Source organism: Hypanus sabinus, chromosome 10 (assembly GCF_030144855.1).
Source record: "Hypanus sabinus isolate sHypSab1 chromosome 10, sHypSab1.hap1, whole genome shotgun sequence".
Taxonomy (NCBI): Eukaryota; Metazoa; Chordata; class Chondrichthyes; order Myliobatiformes; family Dasyatidae; genus Hypanus; species Hypanus sabinus.
This window is the reverse complement of record NC_082715.1, coordinates 95,001,039-95,023,276: the sequence shown is the minus strand read 5'-3', so window position 1 is coordinate 95,023,276 and position 22,238 is coordinate 95,001,039. Positions and strand designations below refer to the sequence as shown.

Here is a 22,238-nt window from a genome sequence, read left to right as displayed (position 1 = left end):
TTAAATGTTCATTTTATATGCTTAAACAATAAAACAATAATATTCTTAATAACTTTATGAACACTAATAATAAATGATCAGCATTAAGTTTTCATTTACTTGTGCCAATGTTTTATTATACTGATAATATCAGGTTTGTTTTGTCACATTGTTACGTGCAGCTGTGATATTATCAGATAAGACTCTGAATTACTTTGGTGAAGATAAGAACTGGTTTATTATCCCTGGTGCCCAGGCCAACAATTATCCCCCAATCACCTCCTCTGGGGGAAAGAAAACAAAAACATTGTAAGAGTTTATTCTGGTAAATTTCCTAAATTACAACAGTGACTGTATGCCAAAAGCACTGGCTTTAAAATACCTTAGGGAAATGACAGGTCAAATATAAATGGAAGTTATTTTACCCCCCCCCCCACCCTTCAGTTTACTAAAATTTAATGCAAATTTCTTAGAGAGGGAGAACAAAATCCTAAACTGCTAATGAAAATCCTATCAGGGAAAACGTAGCTTTGGACTTGTTGCAAATCTATCAGAAGCTCCACATTAATTGCTCTGTCAAAAAATGGCACACCACAGTGAAAGAAAAACAAATCTGCAAAGAAATAGCAAATGTACAGATTTCTGAAAGTATCCTTAATAGCACTTGACAATGCAAGGACATCGATGCTTTATTGATCTCAAAGAAAATTAGTGTCACCGTAATATTACACATGCACATATAAAATATTAGAAAGAAAGAAAGAAGGAATAAAAGATAAGGTACCTCAAACCATCTAACAGGAGGGGGTCATCACTTCCCCGACTATAGGTTAACTCATTATAGAGCCTAATGGCTGAGAGTAGGATTGACTGCATATGGCGTTGTTTGGAGCAGTGCAGTTATTTTAGTCTGTTACTAAACGTGCTCTTCTGTTCAACTAAGGTGTCATGCAGAGGGTGAGAAACATTGTCCAGAATTGCCAGGATTTTCCATAGGGTCTTTTGTTCTACCACAGCCTCCAGTGTGTCCAGTTTGACTCCTATAACAGAGCCAGCCTTTCTAATTGGTTTATTGAGCCTGTTGGCATCACCTGTGTTGATGCTATTGCCCCAGCACATCACCACATAGAAGATGGTACTGGCGACAACAGACTGGTAGAACATGTGAAGGAGAAGCCTGCATACTCCAAAGGACCTCAGTCTCCTCAGGAAGTAGAGGTGACTCTGGCCCTTCTTGTACACAACCTCTGTGTTGGTGCTTCACTTGTCTGTCATCTAGCTGCACCCAAAGGTACTTGTAGGTCCTCTTCATATCCATGTCCTCACCATCAATAGTAATAGGGAGCTGTGCAAGCTTAGTCTTCCTAAACCCCATCACCATCTCCTTTGTCTTACTAATGTTGAGCTGCAAATGATTCAGCTTACACCATTTGACAAAGTCCTCCACCAGGGCCCTGTAGGCCCTGCATCCTGCTGATTTCCCTTTATACACCCAACTATTGCTGAGTCATCAGAGAATTTCTGCAGATGCCATGACTCAAGTGTTGTATCTAAAGTCTCAGGTATACAGGGTAAACAGGAAGGGGGTCAATACAATCCCCTGTGGGGCACCAGTGGGGCTTATAGCCATGTCTGACACACAGCTCTGAAGCTGCACAAACTGTGGTCTGCTAGTTTATCATTATGACACATTAATGCATCAGGACAGATTCTTGATAGTGAACAAGATTGACAAATTTATGAGCGCACAGGAAGAATAAAGATTTTAACTTCAAATACCTTGAACCAGAATCACCTTTCCTCTTTTCATATTAACAGAAAACTTGTTCTGATCCAGGTATTTCACATGAGTTTGTTATGAAATTTGGATACATTAAGCAAAAATAAAGAGCAAAAGAATTATGCATGCTGATGATAAAATTATAAGGTAGAGTTCTTCTATGATCAATTGAGCAATGTAATCATTCCATTAAGTAAAGGACAGAAGGCTCCAGGTTGGATAAGTGGTTCCATATTTAGTCTCGGTATGACAGCTGCTGAACAAGCTCAACTGACTTTATTGATTGTGGATTGAAGACTAAAGGGTTAAAAACAAATTTGATGCTTTACCACTAATTTCTGAAAGTACCCCTTTTTGCAATATGTTTGGATGTAGATATGTATATGTAGGATAATATTCATGTTTAGGATATCAAAGCACCTCAAACTTTACAGATAGACTGGCAAAAACAAACTAAAGCTGACAATGAATTAGTTATGAAAGCTGACAAATTAGTTAAGAAAGGTAACAAAAAGCTTATTTGGAAATATAGGCTTTGTGAAAATAGGGTTGAAATTGCACTTGATGGATGAACAACAATGAGGTGGGGGAACAGGAAACACAAAATGCCTGGACAGGTGATGGGATTGGAATGAGAATTAGAAAAAAGGATTGATGGCAAGTGCACAAGATACCCTGGAGATCAGAATTTTAATTCATTACATTGGAAACATTCAAACAGCATTGAGTTGACTGGATTATGGGATTGGAGGACAAGTTTAAGAAAATAGGAATTTAGTGAGCCTGGAGGATGGAGAATGGCAAAGATCATGCTGATTAACAAAGTCAAAGGGAAAACAAAATGGGAATAATGAATGTTATGATGGTCAGCCTAGATGGGAGATGTTAGATTATGATGACTATGTGATCATGTCATTGCTTACAGATCAAACGTGCAGTTATTTGAGTTCTTGAAGTACTTAAGAAAGTCTAAGTTCTTCAGAAAAGAGGACTGGAAGGAGAAAAAACCTGGACAAAATGAAGGAACATTTAAATTGTATGATGATTTATTTTCCAGAAAATTCAGACTAAGATACCAGGAAACCAAATGAAGCTCATTTTCATTAAGAATACAGCTGCAAACAAAGATCTTGATCTGTATAGACTTCTGCAACTTTGGAAATGTTTAGGCATTCCAATCTAGGAATGCAGTGCCCTATTTACTCTGAACCCTTTACAGGCTTGTTTGCACTGCTCCCTTTCTTTGGGACATTTCCTTTTTAAGACTCTTCAGACTGCTCTGACTTCTATTTACTAAGGTGCTTTTGACTCATTTTCGAATCTCATCAGTCTTCAGGGAATGCCATATCTTGGCTATGCTGTTGTTAAGGACATATTCTTTTTACCTTTTTTGCGAATTGCAGACTTCTTAGTCATTTAAGAACGAATGCTTCTCCACTTGAGTTCTAGTCCACAGTTGTAGGTGGAACATAAGAGAGGTTCATTTTCTTATCTGCATCATGCCACTAATTAAACTAAATTGACAACAGAGACTGAATCTTTTTGTGTAACAGAGAATGGAATTGAATGGAGTGCCAAAAGGTCACCATATCCCATTATATTCCTATGTGAAGGGCTGGCTTCTATGTTCCGCCTTTGTTTGTCTTGTGCAGTCCAAGCAAATTGCTTACTACTTGTCTGCATTTCTGGTTTGCCCAGCTGTCTTTGAATAAAGACATCTACTCTCACAAATGTTAACAGACAGTGATTGACAATCGTAAGATGAACACTGGTTCCAACTCAGCTACTGTTCTTTTAAGTCTGCAGTAGAATGGATTAAATAAGGTAACTGTGCTCTTTGTCGCTCTGCACCCCTTGAATAAAAACCTCAATCTGTGCAGCAAATGGCTTACAACAAGGCAATCTTGGTCCTACTCAGCAGGTCATTTTCAGATTAGTTGGATACAGAACAAGGCTAATACATTTTATGTCTTTAAAATCTAATGATTACTCATCTGAACCATTTTCTGGTATTAATTATTAATATAAACAACAGACTACATCAGATATATTAAAATATATATGTGACCTTAAAGCAACCAATTTCCTGTTCAATTTAAATTAAATAGGTAATATTTTCACCCATTCTTGCCAATGTTATATGAACAATCAAGACTTCATTAAGACATATTAACTACAGTACACAAAGAAATATAATGTAAATCTGAATTGTTGCAGACAGTTATTTCTATATTTTGTTTCAACAATTATTACATCATAAGGATTCTAATCGGATTTTGAATTAGCCGAGCAATATCAGCATTTAGGTCCAACTTTAGTCTCAGCTGAAAATTTTACAGATTTCATGCTCCAACTATGTAATAGGGTGAAATATTAACAAAAATTGTGCCATTCCATATTGCACTGTCAAGTAGTTAGTATGGAACATGGACTAGTTTGCTGATGGTTTCAAGTACATTTACAAATGCCTCCCCTTAAGTGGAGAGGAGATGAATGTACTTTTATAAAGAAACAATCACTAATCGTTATTTTGAATCTGGCCTAATTTTGACCTATACTTAAAAAAACACAAGTTAACCAAGATATTCAAACTGTAAATTATGAATCCTTTTGCTAAAAAGTAAACAGCTATTCAACAATAATACTTAAAAATAAGCAGAAATTATAAAATGCTATTTAAGCAGAGCACAAAATCAAAAGATGAGGTGAATATGATTGAAGTATAGATCTACATGACTGATTAAATCAGCTTAAAAGTACACTGGTGAACTACGTGAAAATTCAGGACTGCACTGGAATATTATATCAAAAACAAACTTCTTTACAACAAAGGCTGTTTGTGAAATGTGCATTATTTGTGGTCAGTCTTTCAGGTCCCAAATGAGAAAACATCTTTCATGCACCTTTAAATTTCTCTATTCCCTCTCTTCCTTGCTCAAACACATCTCCTTGACCAAAATTTAAGTCACATTTAAAATATCAAGATATCAAGATTGCTTAAGAATGTAGGTATATTAATCAATTATTTCCATGCGGTTGGCTGCAAAGAACAAACAGGTGTTATTTTAAAAAATAGGCACATCAAATAAGATGTTATAATTTATTCCCATTTTAAAATTGAGCAATTTTTTGAGAAAATTGCAAAAAGTTGATTTTTCAGGTTGTCTTAAATGATGTGATCCCAAGAATGCTAAAAGAACATATTCCTTCATGCTAATAAAATAGAACTTTATTTAATAATTATATAATCTTCTACCTGGACAGAATATTTCAATTGTAAGCCAACCTTTCTGAACTTATGTGAGCTAATTTAGAAGGATAGGAAATAATGCACCTAGTCAGTCAATGTTATGGAAATTATTCTTTCTCTCTGACGTTATTCAATGTATATTGCCACATTTCCTCTGAGAGAACCTGCAGGAAACCTCTTTGGAGACGACCCCTAACTCTTAAGAATCTACAAATAGGAAACATGTGTTTGTCTATGGGTGTCATCAGTATGAATGCTGACAGATACCCACTCCACGGCTTCAGTAATAGTAAATGATACAAGAGGACCAGTCAAAGTAAATCAACCATTAGTCTTTCTAGCCCCATATCCTCCACACCACATTACTCATTGTCATTCCATAGGGACAGTATGAGAATGCCAAATGGTGAGTAAGAGCTATCAGTGCTACTTGGGCTAAAATTATTAAAAATTTAGTTGCAATGAAAACTTTTGTGTGCACCTTATATGCTTCAGCATATTCAACCATAACCCTTCCTGCATAGAGGCATACTCCTGTAATGCAGAGAGATACCACTGATGACAATTGACATGCTTTGATATCATTGGCTTGAATTAATTTCAACAAGTGAAGTTAATGAATGTGAAGGCTACTCATACCAAACAAAAAGAAAGGTTAAAACCAGCTTCGCATTGTTAAAGAGAGTCAACCTTGAAATCATTACTTCTGTGGATTCAGAAGCATCAGTTTTCCTGTAGATTGTTTGTTAAATATTTTTCCTATCTTTCATGTCTTTAGAAATGCTATTCATGTTGGCAGTGGACAATCCTTTACTCTCCACACCCAAGGTCCAATCAAATTATGTATTCGAGCACTTCACCCCAAACTTAGACTCAGGTGGTGAGATCAATCTCTGACAGTCCTCCTTGCTGTGGACTGAATGGAAACATAAGCTCCATATCCTCACCAGCATTTGACCACATATCTGGAAACCCCATTCCTGATGACGCCATCCTCTAAAGTTCCTAAAATTCCACATACCAACATGGGATACCTTAGCTTCTATTCTCCATATTCCAGGTTCCTTTCCTTACCAGTACTGCAATCCTAACATATCTGACTTCCTCTACTAACTCTACAATAGCAGAACTAGAAAGAAAATTTATCAATTCACTCAAAGTATGTAATCAATTGCTTAATTGTAACTGGTTTTGAACATAACAAAGTTGTGAATTGCCACATACTCCCTGGGAAATGTTTTCTACTATGGAAGAATTTCTACACCATAATTTTACTCGTTCAATGTGACTGGATGCAAATGTGACCATGCATTCAGTTTGCCTGCAGCAATTTTTTGATTTTAAAGTTAACCATTTGTGATACCAGAGGAACTACCTAAATGTCACAGGGGTGTAATGTGAAGTTACCTTACTATATCTTCACCTGGCTATTGAAATTGAATAAGATCTAATCCTCAAAGTGTTTGCCTGATGAGAGATGAACAATGAATTTGTAGTTAATGGACACCAGACTTTAGTGTGATGCTGATTAATCTGTAACACATGAAGATGACATAACAACACTATTATTTCTACAGATTCCGCTGTGTACACTGGAGTGCAGTTCATTTTGGTAGCTGTATTTTAAGTTATTCATTTATAAATCATCTGCAGCAAGTCATGCATGACACTTCTTTTTAAAAGGTCAAATCTCTATTACTGGTAGAAAAGAGTTTAAGAATGATATCAGGGCCCCTGCCCCCCCTTCAGTTCTGACGAAGGTTCTCGGCCCGAAACATTGACTGTTCGTTTCCACAGACCCCAGCATCTGCACAGTATTTTGTGTTTACAAGTAGCTTATATAAAATTTACCTTAATTACTTCTTCAACAGGAAAGAAACAAAGAAATTAATTCTAGAAGTCATAAACTAATGAAGGAGATATTTCAGTCAGATGCCAGGAGAACATCATTCAAAGTGGATGAAAGTGTAGTATTCAAAGGTATTCAAAACACAGGCTATAACAGGACAATTTATTTATTGATATCCAGTGTGGAGTAGGCTCTTTTGGCCATTTGAGCCACACAGCACAGCAATCCCCAATTTAATCCTAGCCTAATCATGGGACAATTTACAATGACCAATTAACCTACCAACAGGTACATATTTGGACTGTGGGAGGAAACCAAAGCAGTCATGGGGAGAACATACAAACTTCTTACAGGCAGCGGTGGGAAATGAATCCAGCTTGCTGGTATTGTAAAGCATTGCACTGCACTAAGCACTACGCTACCGTGCTGCAATTCTACAAAAAGTATTGTAAAATTGGAAAATGAAGTCTTGGAGTAAATTGTCATTTTGTTTCCTGACATTTTTTTTTAATCCTTTAAGGGCTGTTGACAGTATCTATGATAGAATTGTACAGGGTTGCAACACACATATGATTAATCCAAGATTAACTGAGTTGATCTTTCAAAGTTTTATTTTTATTTATCTATTTTTCAGGAATAATAGGGATGAGAATAATAATAATATCCATGTAATAGGGATAATCCTGGGAAATATAGACCAGTGAGTCTTAGATCAGAAGTGGACAAACAATTGAAGAGGATTCTTCAGATAAAACATTTATGAGCATTTAGAGAAGCACAGTCTGATTAGTGACAGTCAACATGGCTTAGTGAGGGGCAGGTTGTGCCTCACAAGCCTGAATGAATTCTGAGGTAGTGATAAAACAAATTAATGAAGGAAGGTAGTCCTAATGAAAGGTCTCATCCCGAAATGTCAACTGTTTACTCTATTCCATAGATGTTGCTTGGCCTGCTGAGTTGCTCCAGCATTTTGTGTGTGTTGATTAATGAAGGCAGAAAGTAGATGTTGTATGGTAAAGGGATAAAATTTGTGTTTGTTGTATGTCTCTTCACCACTGTGGCTTTGAATGTAACAGAACTTTGATCACTACAATGGGAATAGGCCATGAGACTGCAATACCATGAGAACAATCATGGGAAAATGAAAGAAATGGCTAATATGAATGAAGAGTGGAGACCAGTTATAATTGGTCCTGATTCGGTGGTTTGACAAGGTTTTAAATATTGATCCAATTACTGCAGCATTTCCTATCGGTGGAAAGTGTACAAGAGCAGAGCGGTCGTGGGCTTAGGGTAGTTTGTCAAGGCATACCAATAGGCTGGTCCTGAACAGTGCTGTGGATCGAGTAGTTGATGTGCTGCAGAGAAAGGGGCCTGCACATACCCAGATAAGTATTTTAATGCTTGCTCTGTTCTCTCTGAAGAAACAAAGTTTTTGTAGTTCTAAGTAGGTAATTGGAGTTTGTGCCTTTCTGTCACATCGAGCCAAACTGAGAACCGATTGTTTTAATGAAACAGATGTTGTGTAGATGTTTTTTTATTAAGGTGTTTGACAAGGTTCTCCATGTTCAAGAAGTCATGAAGCACAGGATCTTTGGCTGTGTAGATTCAAAATTGGTTAGCCAACAGAAGGCAAAGGGTGGTTGCAGATTGAGTGTATTCTGCCTGGAGGTCCATGGCCAGTGATGTTCTGCAGAGATCTGTTTTGGGATCCTTACTCTTTGTGATTTATATAAATGACTTGGATGAGGAAGTGAAAGGATGAGTTAGTAAATTTGTAGATGACACGAAGGTTGGTGGTGTTATGGATAGTGTAGAATGTTGTCAAAGGTTACAATGAGACATTCACAGGATGCAGAGCTGGGCTGCGAAATACCAGACGGGGCAATCTGGAAAAGAATGAAGGGGTGCACTTTGTAAGGTCAAATGTGAATGCAGAGCACAAGGTCAATGGTAGGATTCTTAACAGAGTGAAGGTGTGTTGGCCCTCATTTGTCAGGGGACTGAGTTCACCAGCCACAAAATAATTTTGCAGCTCTACAAAACCCTGGTTGGACCACACTTGGAGTAGTAAGTTCAGTTCTGGTTACAGGAAGGATGTGGAAGCTTTAGAGAGTGCACAGAGGAGATGTATAAGGATGCCCCCTGGATTAGAGAGCATGTCCTATGAGGAGAGGTTGAATGAGTTGAGGCTTTTCTTTTTGGAGCAGAGAAGGATGAGAGGTGACTTTATAGAGAGTTATCAGATAATAAGAGGCATAGCTAGAGTCGAGGGCCAGCACCCTTTCTTCCAGGGCAGAAATGGCTAATATGAAAAGGTATAATTTTAAGATAATTGGAGGAAAGTGTGGGGCGGGGGGGGGGGGGGGAGGTTTGACTGTCCAAGGCAAGTGTGTGGAACACACAGCCAGGGGTGGCAGCAGAGGCAGATACCTGAGAAAGACTCTTAAAAAAGCCCATGGATGAAACAAAAATGAAAGCCTCTAGTAAGGGAAGTATTTGATTGTTCTTGGAGTAGGTTAAGATGCCAGTAAAACAATATAGGACAATGGCCTGTACTATTCTATGTACAGGATGCATGCAGTATTTCGTTGACAGCACCAGCATTTACTTTCCATCCCTATTTGCCTCTGAATGTAGTCAAGGATAGACTACAATAATGGGCATGGAAGTACACAGGATAACAATGCCAGTTTCTTTCCCAGAAATAGACTAATGAATCACATGTTCCTTTTAAGAAAATCCAATTATAGAGACCAAATGTTTGGTATCCGTGGTGGGGTTCTGAAAAATTAACAGAATTGAACTTGGTCTACTAATTTTTCTGCAAAGGAGAAAAAGAAAAACAACATCCTACTTTAGTTTGTGGTTGGATGCGTTTCTAGTATAATTTTATGTTTTTACAGAAATTTGCACTTAACCTTCTGCATCCAGACACTAAATTTGCACCATATCATCTCCTGTTCATGTTCCCTTTTTATTTTGCTCTTCTAGTTAGGGTAGTTATAAAACTTAATTCCTCTTTTTCAATGATTTAATTACAAAGAAGTTAATATTTCTTCCCCAGCGTGTGGTTTAAAGAGCTCCTGCACTCAAAATGAAGCTCTGCGGACTAATGCATCTCAGATGCTATAACTGATCTTCATTGTGTCACTTATGATATTTAAATGTAAAGTAAATTTAATCGCACAAATCAGTTGAAATTTTAATTTTAAATACATCTATCACCTGCTAGCTTGTACTCCTCTACTCCCCTCCCCCACTTTCTACCTTCTTCCCACTCCTTTCCAGTTCTGAAGGGTCTCAGGCTGACATATTGACTGTTTATTCCTCTCCATAGAGGCTGCCTGACGTGCTCTCTTCCTCCAGCACCTTGTGTGTGTCACTAAACATTTATAGGGTCTCTTCCCTGTTGCGAAGCATACATACGTGAACATTTTAAGATGTAAATACTTGAATATTACACAGGAGCCCCAGGACTCACACCACCAGATTCAACATCAGGCTCTTGAACCAGATGGGATAACTTTACTCAGCTTTACTTGCTCAATCACTGAATTGCTCCCACAACCTATGGACTCACTTTGAAGGGTTCTTTATCTCACATTCTCGATATTTATTGTCTATTTGTTTATTATTATTAATTTTTTTTAGCATTTGCACAGCTTGTTGTCTTTTGCTCAGTGGTTCTAAGTCCTGTTGGGTGTCGTCTTCCATTGATTCTATTATGGTTATTGGATTTACTGAGTATGCCTGTAAAAAAACGAATCGCAGGGTTGTATATGGTGAAATTTGAAAATAAATTCACTTTTGGAAAAAAGAAGTGATGGCTAAATTCATTATTTTGTGCCATGATCTCATTAGTTTTAAAACGTTGAGTCAATCAAAAAGGCAAAAACTAAACCAAAATTTGATGGCCTTATGCCAAGACACTGGTGAGGGCAACTTGGATATACAGTCGAGGTCACTTCCAATACAATCTATAACTCAAAGTAAATAAGAGTGGTGGTCTTAAAGTGATATGTTACAACTGAGCTCCAAATTCCTGTGCACTGAATGGCAAATTAGAAGAATATATGCAGTATTTGAGAAACATACATTGCATATCTATAGAATGAACCACAAGAAGTAATTTTCCAGAGATAAAAAAGAAACTCCTTACTACGCCGAGAATCTTTAAGATTATTCTTACCAGCCGATACAGTATCTTCACTATTCACTAGTAATGTAACAAAACTGTTAAAATATTTCCTGACACAATGCTATGAGAGATTTGTTAGTAAATATTAAAAGGTATTTTTAATATTTAATTAAAAACATAATTATAAATGTTTAACACTTATTGCACTACTTTACGTGAGATTTCCATACACTTTAAAATTATTTTATTCAAAGAGTGGTTGAAGATCAAAAGGTAAACATATTCAAAACTTTTACATTGACATCAATTTATCAAATTGTCTGTTCAGGTCAATTATGGTCAAATGCGCTTGAGTGCAATGAAAATGTCCTCTTGACTGCTAAAAAGAGAGCTCCGAGAGCTGCTCTAAGTAGGTGCTCAAATCTTATCCAAGTTTTTCGTTACTTTGAAATTGGATTTTTTTTTAGCAGAATTCTATTTTAATAGCAAAAGCTCTTTATACAACAGAAAAAAATCTTGCATTGGTAGATTTCCACAAATCATGGTGCTACTTACAGTAACCAAGAGCCTTAGGATATTGAAACTAACAACATTATCAATTATAATTCTTATCACTCTGGTAAGCCAATGAGAAATATGGCCCCTGAGGGTCAGAGTCAGACATCTCAATAGCCTCCTTAAATCCTGAAGGGGTTTCAAATTGCACACTCACTTTGAGCTAGAAAATACCTTTTGCTGATAGTTTTACTTGATAACTAAGGTCAGAAGTTTGAATGAGCTATGGTACTGTGTAAAGAGCAGCAAGAGTTCAATGGATGGTGAGGGTCACATGAGCAAACGGTTAGCTACAATGACAAGATGGAATGCAAACCATTTCTTTAACTTAAGGTTGAAAAAATATATATACCTTAACAAAAGCAATTAAAAGTGTTACAGATTAGATTTGTTTAAAGTTAAAAAGACAAAATATATACACAATACAATTCTAAGGGATTTAGCATAATCAACCAACAAAGCAGTAAATTACTTACTGTTAACAGTTACTACATTTTTACTTTGTTCAAAAATATAAGCACCGCTAAGTACGATTTATTATAATTCAACCAAGGACAGAGCCAACTTATATAAAGTTAAATCAGAATCAGAATCCTTTATTATCGCCACGTATGAGGACACATACAGGGAATTTGATGCTGGTTTCCCTGAGCTCTCTCGAATGTTTCAATCTATCTAATTCTGATATTTAGTATTCAAAGAAATCTTAAGACATATGAATCAGATGTATTCTCGAAACACTTTCTGCGAGTAAATACAAATGGCTGCAATATTACCGAGAAGGTAAACAGCAGGGGACCCAGAAGCTGGTAACGCAAAATACTCGAGCTAATTCCACTACAACATGTTTATTTATCTCTCAGGTCAAACAGAGAAAGTGCCAAGGTATAACCGGAAATGTTTTTTTGAGAAATGCAGTAGGAATGTTGATGGGCAAACCTCTCACATGGATTCCTGTAGACAAGCAACATTCTTTAGTGGCTTAATAAATATGGAAGCCACCTTGGCATCGCAAAGGTTTGACCAGCAGCAATTCATTATTATGTATCTTTATATTTCCGAGGGCTTGATGACAGCATTACAATGGCGGTCACTGGACAGTTACATGATGAGAAAGATTTAGCTAAGTGTCAAATACGGACAAATAGAACAGGCTCAGGTAGGCACCTTAAGTCAGTATGGCTGAGTTAGACCAAAGGGTCTGTTTTAACTTGTTGTATAACTCTCTGGCAGCTGATTATGGGTCAAGTTCAAGTTTACTGATGTCAATGCATTTATACCCTGTGAAAATTAGCTGTCATAGCAACACAACAAGGACAAATACAAGTTAACATAAACTTAAATTAACATTAATTATACATAATTCACATGTATGTAATATAAGCAGAAAAATAACCAGAACGACATTTAGAGATATAGAAAACCTACAGCACAATACAAGCCCTTCAGCCCACAATGCTGTGCCGACCATGTATTTACTTTAAAAATGACCTAGGGTTACCCATAGCCATTATTTTTCTAAGCTCCATGTACCTATCCAGGAGTCTCTTAAAAGATTCTATCATATCCGCCTCCATCACTGTCGCCAGCAGCCCATTACACGCACTTACCACTTTCTGTGTAAAAAACTGACCCTGGACATCTCCTCTGTACCTACTTCCAAGTACCTTAAAATTGTGCCCTCTCATGTTAGCCAGTTCAGCCCTGGGAAAAAGCCCCTGACTAACCACACAAACAATGCCTCTCATCATCTTATACACCTCTATCAAGTCACTTCTCATCCGCGGCTGCTTCAAGGAGAAAAGACCAAGTTCACTCAAACTATTCTCGTAAGGCATGCTCCCTAATCCAAGCAACATCCTTGTAAATATCCTATGTACCCTTTCTATGGTTCCCACATTCTTTCTGAGGTGACCTGAGTGAGGTGACCAGAACTGAGCACAGTACTCCAACTGGGGTCTGACCAAGGACCAAAATAGCTGTAACATTACCTCTCGGCTCTTAGACTCAATCCCATATTTGATGAAGGCCAATGCACCATATGCCTTCGTAACCACTGAGTCAACCTACACAGCTGCTTTGAGCGTCCTATGGACTCGGACCCCAAGATCCCTCTGATCCTCCACACTGCCAAGAGTCTTACCATTATATTCTGCCATTGTATTTGACCTACCAAAGTGAAACACCTCACACTTGTCTGGGTTGAACTCCATCTGCCACTTCTCAGCCCAGTTTTACATCCTATCGATGTCCCACTGTAAGCTCTGACAGCCCTCCACACTATCTACAACACCCACTAACATTGTGTCAACAGCAAATTTACTAACCCATCCCCCCACTTCCTCATCCAGGTCATTTATAAAAATCACGAAGAGAAGAAGTTCCAGAGCAGGTCCCTGAAGCACACCACTGGTTACCAACCTCCATGCAGAATATGACGCATCTAAAACCACTCTTTGCCTTCTGTGGACAAGCCAATTCTGGATCCACAAAGCAAGGTCCCTTTGGATCCCATGCCTCATTACTTTCTCAATAAGCCTCGCATGGAGTACCTTATTAAGTGCCTTGCTGAAATCCATATACACTACACCTACTGCTCTTCCTTCATCAATGTGTTTTAGTCACATCCTCAAAAAATTCGATCAGACTCATAAGGCATGATCTGCCTTTCACAAAGCCATGCTGACTATTCCTAATCATATTATGCCTCTCCAAATATTCATAATTCCTGCCTCTCAATATCTTTTCCATCAATTTACCAGCCATTAAAGTAAGACTCACTGGTCTATAATTTCCTGGGCTACCTTTACTCCCTTTCTTGAACAAGCGAACACCATCTGCAACCCTCCAATTGTCTGGAAACTCTCCCGTCCTCATTGATGATGCAAAGGTTATTGCCAGAGGATCAGCAATCTCCTCCTTCGCCTCCCACAGTAGTCTGGGGTACATCTTGTCCGGTCCCGAAGACTTATCCAACTTGATGCTTTCCAAAAGCTTCAGCACATCCTCTTTCTTAATGTCTCTGTGCTCAAGCTTTTCAATTCATTGTAAGTCATCCCTACAATTGCCAAGATCCTTTTCCGTAGTGAATACTGAAGTAAAGTATTCATTAAGTACCTCTTCTATCTCCTCCGGTTCCACACACACTTTTCCACTGTAACACTTGATTGGTCCTATTCTCTCATGTCTTATCCTCTTGCTCTTCACATACTTGAAGAAAGCCTTAGGGTTTTCTTCAATCCTGCTCGCCAAGGTGCTCTCACGACCCCTTCTGGCTCTCCCAATTTCATTCTTAAGCTCCTTCCTACTAGCCTTATAATCCTCTGGATCTCTTTTTGAACCTTTTGTAAGCTATTCTTTTCATCTTGACTAGATTTTCAACAGCCTTTGTACACTACGGTTCCTGTATCCTACCATCTTTTCTGTCTCACTGGAATGCACCTATGCAGAACGCCACTCAAATATCCACCGAACATTTGCCACATTTCTGCTGTACATTTCTCTGAGAACATCTGTTTCCAATTTATGCTTCCAATTTATCCCGCCTGATAGCTTCATATTTCCCTTTACCGCAATTAAATGCTTTCCTGACTTGTCTGTTCAAGTCTCTTCAATGCTATAGTGATGGAGATAGAATTGTGATCACCATCTCCAAAATGCTCCTCCACTGAGAGACCAAACACCTGACCAGTTTCATTTCCCAATACCAGATCAAGTACAGCCTCTCCTCTTGTGGGCTTAACTACATATTGTGTCAGGAAACTTTCTTGAACACACCTAACAAACTCCACCCCATCTAAACCCCTAGCTCTAGGGAGATGCCAATCAATATTTGGGAAATTAAAGTCTCCCACCAAGACAACTCTGTTATTATTATATCTTTCCAGAATCTGTCTCCCTATCTGCTCAATGTCCCTGTTACTATCGGGTGGTATATAAAAAACACTCATTCGAGTAATTGACCGCTTCCTGTTTGTAACTTCCACCCACAGAGACTCAGTAGACAATCCCTCCATGACTTCCTCCTTTTCTGCAGCCATGACACTACCTCTGATTAACAGTGCCACCCCCCCACTTCTTTTGCTTCCTGTCCTTTCTGAAACATCTAAGGCCTGGCACTCTAAGTAACCATTCCTGCCCCTGAGCCATCTTTATAATGGCCACATCATAGCTCCAAGTACTGATCTACACTCTTAGGCTCATCTACTTTGTTCATGATGTTTCTTGCATTAAAATAGACACATCGCAAACCATCGGTCTGAGCCTGTCCGTTCTCGATCACCTGCCTATCCTCCCTCTCACACTGTCTCCAAGCTTTCTCTAATTGTGAGCCAACTGCCCCTTCTTCCGTCTCTTCAGTTCAGTACCTAACCCCAGCAATTCTACTTTAAAATCTCCCCAATAGCTTTAGCAAACCTCTCTGCCAGGTGTTGGTCCCCCTCGGATTCAAGTGCAACCCGCACTTTTTGTACTGGTCAAGCCTGGCCCAAAAGTGGTCCCAATGATCCAGGAATCTGAATCCCTGCCCCCTGCTCCAATCTCTCAGCTATGCATTTATCCACCATACTCCATTCCTATACTCACTGTCACGTGGCACAGGCAGTAATCCTGAGATTATTACCTTTGAGGTCCTGCTTCTCAATTTCCTTCTTAACTCCCTGTAGTTTGTTTTCAGGACCTCCTCCCTTTTCCTACCTATGTCGTTGGTACCAATATGTACCATGACCTCTGGCTGTTCACTTTCCCACTTCAGGATATCGTGGACGCAATCAGAAACATCCCGGACCCTGGCACCTGGGACGCAAACTACCATCTGTCTTTCTTTCCTGCATCCACAGAATTGCCTGTCTGATCTCCTAACTATAGAGTCCCCTATTACTGCTGCCTTCTTCCTTTCCCTACCCTTCTGAGCCACAGGGTAGACTCTGTGCCAGAGGCCACTGTTACTTCACCTAGGTCGGCCATTCCCCCCCCCCCAACAGTACTGAAACAGGAGTACTTATTGTTAAGGGGAACAGCCACAGGAGTACTCTCCAGTATCTGGCTCTTGCCCTTCCCTCTCTTGACTCTTCCCACTTATCTGTCTCCTGAGGCCCTGGTGTGACTACTTGCCTGTAGCTCCTCTCTATCACCTCCTCACTTTCCCCAACCAGATGAAGGTCATCGAGCTGCAGTTCCAGTTCCTTAACGCCGTCCCTAAGGAGCTTCAGTTTGACATGCCTGGCGCAGATGTAGCCATCCGGGAGGCTGGGAATCTCCCAAACTTCCCACATCTGACACCCAGCTCAGATCACCAGCATCACAGCCATACTTCCAGTTTCTATTCCTTACAGGTAACTTATCTCGCCTCGACCCGTTATCACAGAAGCCCAAATGAGCCAAAGCCCTACCACTCTGCCTCAGATCACTCCGTTGATGACCGCTCCACAAGGCAGTGTCTCTCTTTTATGCCTGAACCTTCCCCAGCTATCTAACTCATGATTGATGCTCTGGTTATAGCCGCTGATCGGCCACAAACAATGGACAAACACTCTCGAGGCTCCCTGTTTAAATAACCGCCGCTGAGCTATGAGAAATCCCTCTTGGTAGAGCTCTGTTAGTGCTGCTGATAGGCCATGTACAAAATAGAAAGAAACATACAACATTTGTGCAAAATAGATTCTACATTGGCTTTAGGGGAGAAGCAAGGGAGTGGTAGTAGATGGTTACCTCTCTAACTCAAGGTCTGTGACTAGTGGTGTGCCACAGAAATCTTGCACTCAACATCAGTGAGACCAAGGAATTGATTGTGGACTTTAAGAAGGGGAGGTTGGGAGGGGTCAGCTGCAGAAAGGGTGAGCAGCTTCAAGTTCCTGGCTGTCAACATCTGAGGATCTATCCTGCGCTCAACATATTAATGTAATCACAAATATGGCATGCCAGCAGCTATAGCTCATTAGGGGTAGTGAGGATATTTGGTATGTCACTAAATACTTCAGCAAATTTCTTCAAATGTATCATTGAGAGCATTCTGACTGGTTGCATCCTCACCTGGTTAGGAGGCTCCAACTCACAGGATTGAAGAAAGCTGCAAGGGGTTTACTCAGTCAGCCTGCTCCACTAACTTCCCAATCACTAAGGACATCTTCAAAAGGCAATAGATGAAGAAGGCAACATCCATCATTAAGGACATACACCATCCAGGACATACCCTGTTCTCATTGCTACCATCAGAGTGGACGTGTCGAAGCCTAAAGATGTATACTCAGGAACACTATTTTCAGGAACAATATTTCTCTTCTGCCAACAGATTTCCGAACAGTCTATGAACCCAAGAACACTACCTTACTATCTGCTCCCTTTTTGCACTATTTATTCTTTTTATATTTCTTATTGAAACTTATAGTAATTTTTTATGTATTTCACTGCAAACAACGAATTTCATGACATACATCAGTGATAATAAACCTGATTCTGATTCAGTATCCGTTCCTCTGAGATCACCAGGCAGACAGGGGAATAGATTCAAGGATGTGCTCAAATTCTCTGTGGGGGGGGGGGGGTGGAGAAACACTTCTCTATTAAGTCCTGGAAATGAATGATCCATCACTGGTGTAAGTGGAAAAATGGCACCCGGGATGGGATTGAGAATCTTGAGTCCATGCATTGAAATTTTACAGAAGCCCAGTACCAACAAACTATCTACCTCATCAGGCCAATCTATGGATGAGTTTGCCCCAGCAATCACCTGAGAACCCACAAGATAGAGTACAATCAAATTATTTTCAATTCTAAAACTCCTCCAGGCAGTGTTAAAAGCTGAAAAGGTCCTTCAGAATGATGTCACCAGGTGCACTTCCAAGAAACATGGTTTTTGCCATGAGGAAATTCTTGTTCTTGCCATGATTCATAAACATCTGCACGTTGAGGAAGCATAAACCTTTACTACTCATGAACAAGTCAGGGTTATTATGGGCAGGCTAAATGGGCACATGAGTGCAATTAATATTTGCCTGAAAAGCCAGCAATGACACCTGTTCCTCACTAAAGTCAAAACAGATTAAATAATTTCTAGACAAGTACAATGTCTGGTGACTTCTCTAATGCAACAAGCAGCAAATTGTTTTGTTAAAGTGGATTGTTCCTCATAAAGCCAATGCCACAACTGCTATAATTTCACCAAAATGATTTTTAGCCCCATTACTCTGAATAACAGCAAAATAGATCATATAGCACTGAAGCAGTGTTTAGGTTCTTGGCTGAAGGGCTGCCAAATGTTCAAGCTGCATCTTGCACTTTTCAAATATATAAATAGATAATAACTAAACTATTAAGCAAAACATATCTATATGGTGTTTCAAATCTTATTTTACAAATTTAACTGACGTGGTCTTCATTATATTATGAATTGAACTTCATTAAAACCTGTTTTACCAGGAAGTCTAAGCAATCAAATTCAGAGAATAAAAATTCTTTGAGGAAATGAACTCTTGAAATATGTAGTTATCTAATGAAACTTCTAACATCGTCTAACATTTTACTGAATATTTACTGATACCTTTCTTGATCTGTCACCCATACTTCAAGTATCAGTGGTTCCACTGTTTTGTATGCAGAACAAAAAAAGAAGTATCTCTTCTGATATTTTTCCCACTGGGATATTTAAGAATGAGTTTCCTTTCCAACTGCCCTCCCTATCTACTGGAAGAACCATATTCCAATATAGCCGATAAGATAGAAGATAACATTCTAGATGAGGATAAATAGGGAGTCAGGGATCCAATTGCTCATTCTTTCTGAAGCATAATTTCCAATTACTAAAGTATGAGTCCCTGGGCTAGTTCTTCTCTGATAACTATGCACATCATCTACTTACTTGCATTATCAGTGAAAGTTATTTGAGCTGAAGGTGGGGGACAAAAATAAAAGAGAGGAAGATGGAGCAGAAGAGATAAACATACATATTCTGTTGAGCTATGGCAATGAAGCTAGGGTAAGTCATCCTTGTCACTGCATTGATGACTACTGTTATTGAAATTATGCAATTTTATTTAGTGGTCTGTCTTCAGTTGTTCCAAGTTCACAGTTCCTTTTTTTGAGTTTCTGTAGCAGCCTTTCAGCAAGACATAAAATAGCAACATATAGTGTGCTAATAAACAAACAAGCATAGATAAAATATTAAAACTAGATACCCATTCTTGGTATTTGTCTCACCTTTAGGCTCTTTTTTTAAAAATCTTGAGCTGACTTCCAAATGCTGATTCAGAAAGACTCTATGCAATACAGGGACATTGAGGCAATTATCCAAAAAAACGTTGACTGTTTATTCATTTCCAAAGGTACTGCTAGACCTGTGTGTGTTGCTTTGGAATTCCAGCATCTGAAGATTTTTTTATGTTTATGCTTTAGCAGTAGGTCATGATTTAATTAACTATGGAAGAATTTAAGTGACATCCATGTTCCGCGAATCGACAAAATTTTCTACATCCTCATCTACATCATTTTAAAATATTGTTAATAGTTATGTCCCTCAACTTATCACATTCTGCCAACGAATCGCTTGGTGTTCAGTCAACATGTCGGCCTGACTTTAAGAAGTCATTTGATAATGTTCCTTACAACATGAACTGAAAGTTGTGAGGGACATTATCAAATGGCTTCATAAAATCCATATAAATAACATCCATAAACATTCCCCTCTAAAATACTTCAAATACCTCTTCAAAGCATTAAAATCAGATTTGCCAGATGTCACCCACCCATTACAAATCCATGCAGGTGCTGTTTTAGGATCAAAATATTCCAGGCACATTTTTTCCTGGATGCAGTGACAGATGTCATATTAGTAAAGATGTTAGTGTATGCATGCAATGAATGTTGACCACAAATATTCAAAATGGGAGAACATGATGCTAATCAGTGGATAATACTGATTTGATGTAGTCAGTGAACCTCATATGACTGAACACTTGGTAGCAGCAAGGAGAATACCATGGCAGCTCAATTATTTAGTTCTTGCTATTGTTCTAATATTTATAATCAAAACTGTACAAGCGTTTGGTGCTGAAAATAATGCTTTCAAATTGCAAAATCTATTTGGTATTGCACTGCTATACATTTCTGACAAACAGAATTTGAACTAGTCACTGGTTTCTTTGCAGGTATTCATTTGGAATACAAAACGATCAGGTGTTTGAATACAGGCCTTGCTGGATGAGACAAGTTGATAGAAGTGAGAGGACAAGGTAGAAGGCAGGAGACAATATCCACTTAGCAATATTCCTACCTGACTTTTAGTATGGAATTCAAAAGGGAAGCAACACCACCATTGATATCTACCAGAACCTCATTGTGTAGATAACTACCAATATTTAGAAAAGTCATAATTGCTTGAGTCTGCATGAATCCATGCAGATATTTGCATTTGAACCCATCACACCAAATCAAAGAGGAGGCTGCACAGTGACAGGCACTGGCTACTAGCTAATTGCCTCATGACCAAATGTGCAATTCACGCATGCAATGAAAAAACATGTTGTTACATAATGTGAGAAAGTGCACCACTGGGATGCAAAAACAATGCTTTGGAAAGTTAGTCTGTTGCAAGCTATACAACTTTGCTATCATCATCAGACAGCCTGAACTGACAGTCAGATACACATCAATTGTGGCAGCTTCTATTCTTGAAGAAGTGTCTGCTGAAGTAGTTTTCAAATTCCAACAATAAAATATATTAGAACTCACAGTTAGAATTGAGAGCAAGTCCTCCATATGGCAATCTGCATTCATTTGTTTCTGGAACATTCTCACTGTTGAGTGTTTCAAATAATAATATGAGGCTATACGTCCTAAATCCAGTGACTGGAGGCTACGATTATCCTGTAAGATAATTACAAATCAATAAAAAATAAGTTACAAAGAAATTCAAGTCCTACTTACTTTTCTGAACTTTGCAGTAAACATTCATCTTCTCCGTGAAGAAGTAGCTTTCTTGTTATAATATCTGCATGATTTTCATTTCATGGAAGCTTTTATTTTGCAGAATTACCATCCAGCATCAACCAAAAGCAGAAACTGTAGAATGGTCAACTTAACATCTATGATTGGAAAAATACTGGATTTCATTAGCAAGGACGTTGTTGCAGAGCATTTAGAAAATCTTATTATAACTGAGCTGAGATAATAGTTTTACAAAATGGCTAGCTAATGATTGATTCAATGTTTAAAGTACATTTATCAAAGTATGTTTACTATATGCAAGCTTGAGATTCATCTCCTTGCAGACAGCCACTAAAGAAACACAACAGAATCCAGGAAGACTGTCAAACATCCAATATGCAAAGAACAAAATGTGCAAACAAAAACAAAACAAATAATACAGAAAATAAACCACATAGTCCCTGAAAGTGAGTCCACAGTTTGCCAAGTTTGTTAGAATTATCTCAAGATATAATAAGTAGAGTCGAAAAAGGGAAAAAGTGGATGTACTCCGCTTGGATTTCCAAAAGATATTTGATAACATGCTGTATAAGTTAGGTATTATATAAGAATTCATGGGGCATGAATGATAATATAGACTCTTAGCCTCAAAAACAAGAGAAAATCTGCAGATGTTGGAAATCCACGTAACATACACAAAATGCTGGAGGAGCTCAGCAGGCCAAGCAGCATCTATGGAAAAGAGTATAGTCGACGCTTCGGGCTG

General features: G+C 38.5%; 1 protein-coding gene across 2 annotated transcripts in view; it reads right to left on the bottom strand.

Moving 5' to 3' along the window:
• ascc3 (activating signal cointegrator 1 complex subunit 3) overlaps positions 1-22,238 on the bottom strand; it is a 374,033-nt gene that overhangs the window by 65,273 nt on the left and 286,522 nt on the right. For both annotated transcript variants that reach the window (XM_059982329.1, XM_059982330.1), the window contains exon 36: positions 21,278-21,412. In XM_059982329.1, the coding sequence (XP_059838312.1) occupies positions 21,278-21,412 (135 nt within the window). The remainder of the gene's footprint in view (positions 1-21,277; positions 21,413-22,238) is intronic.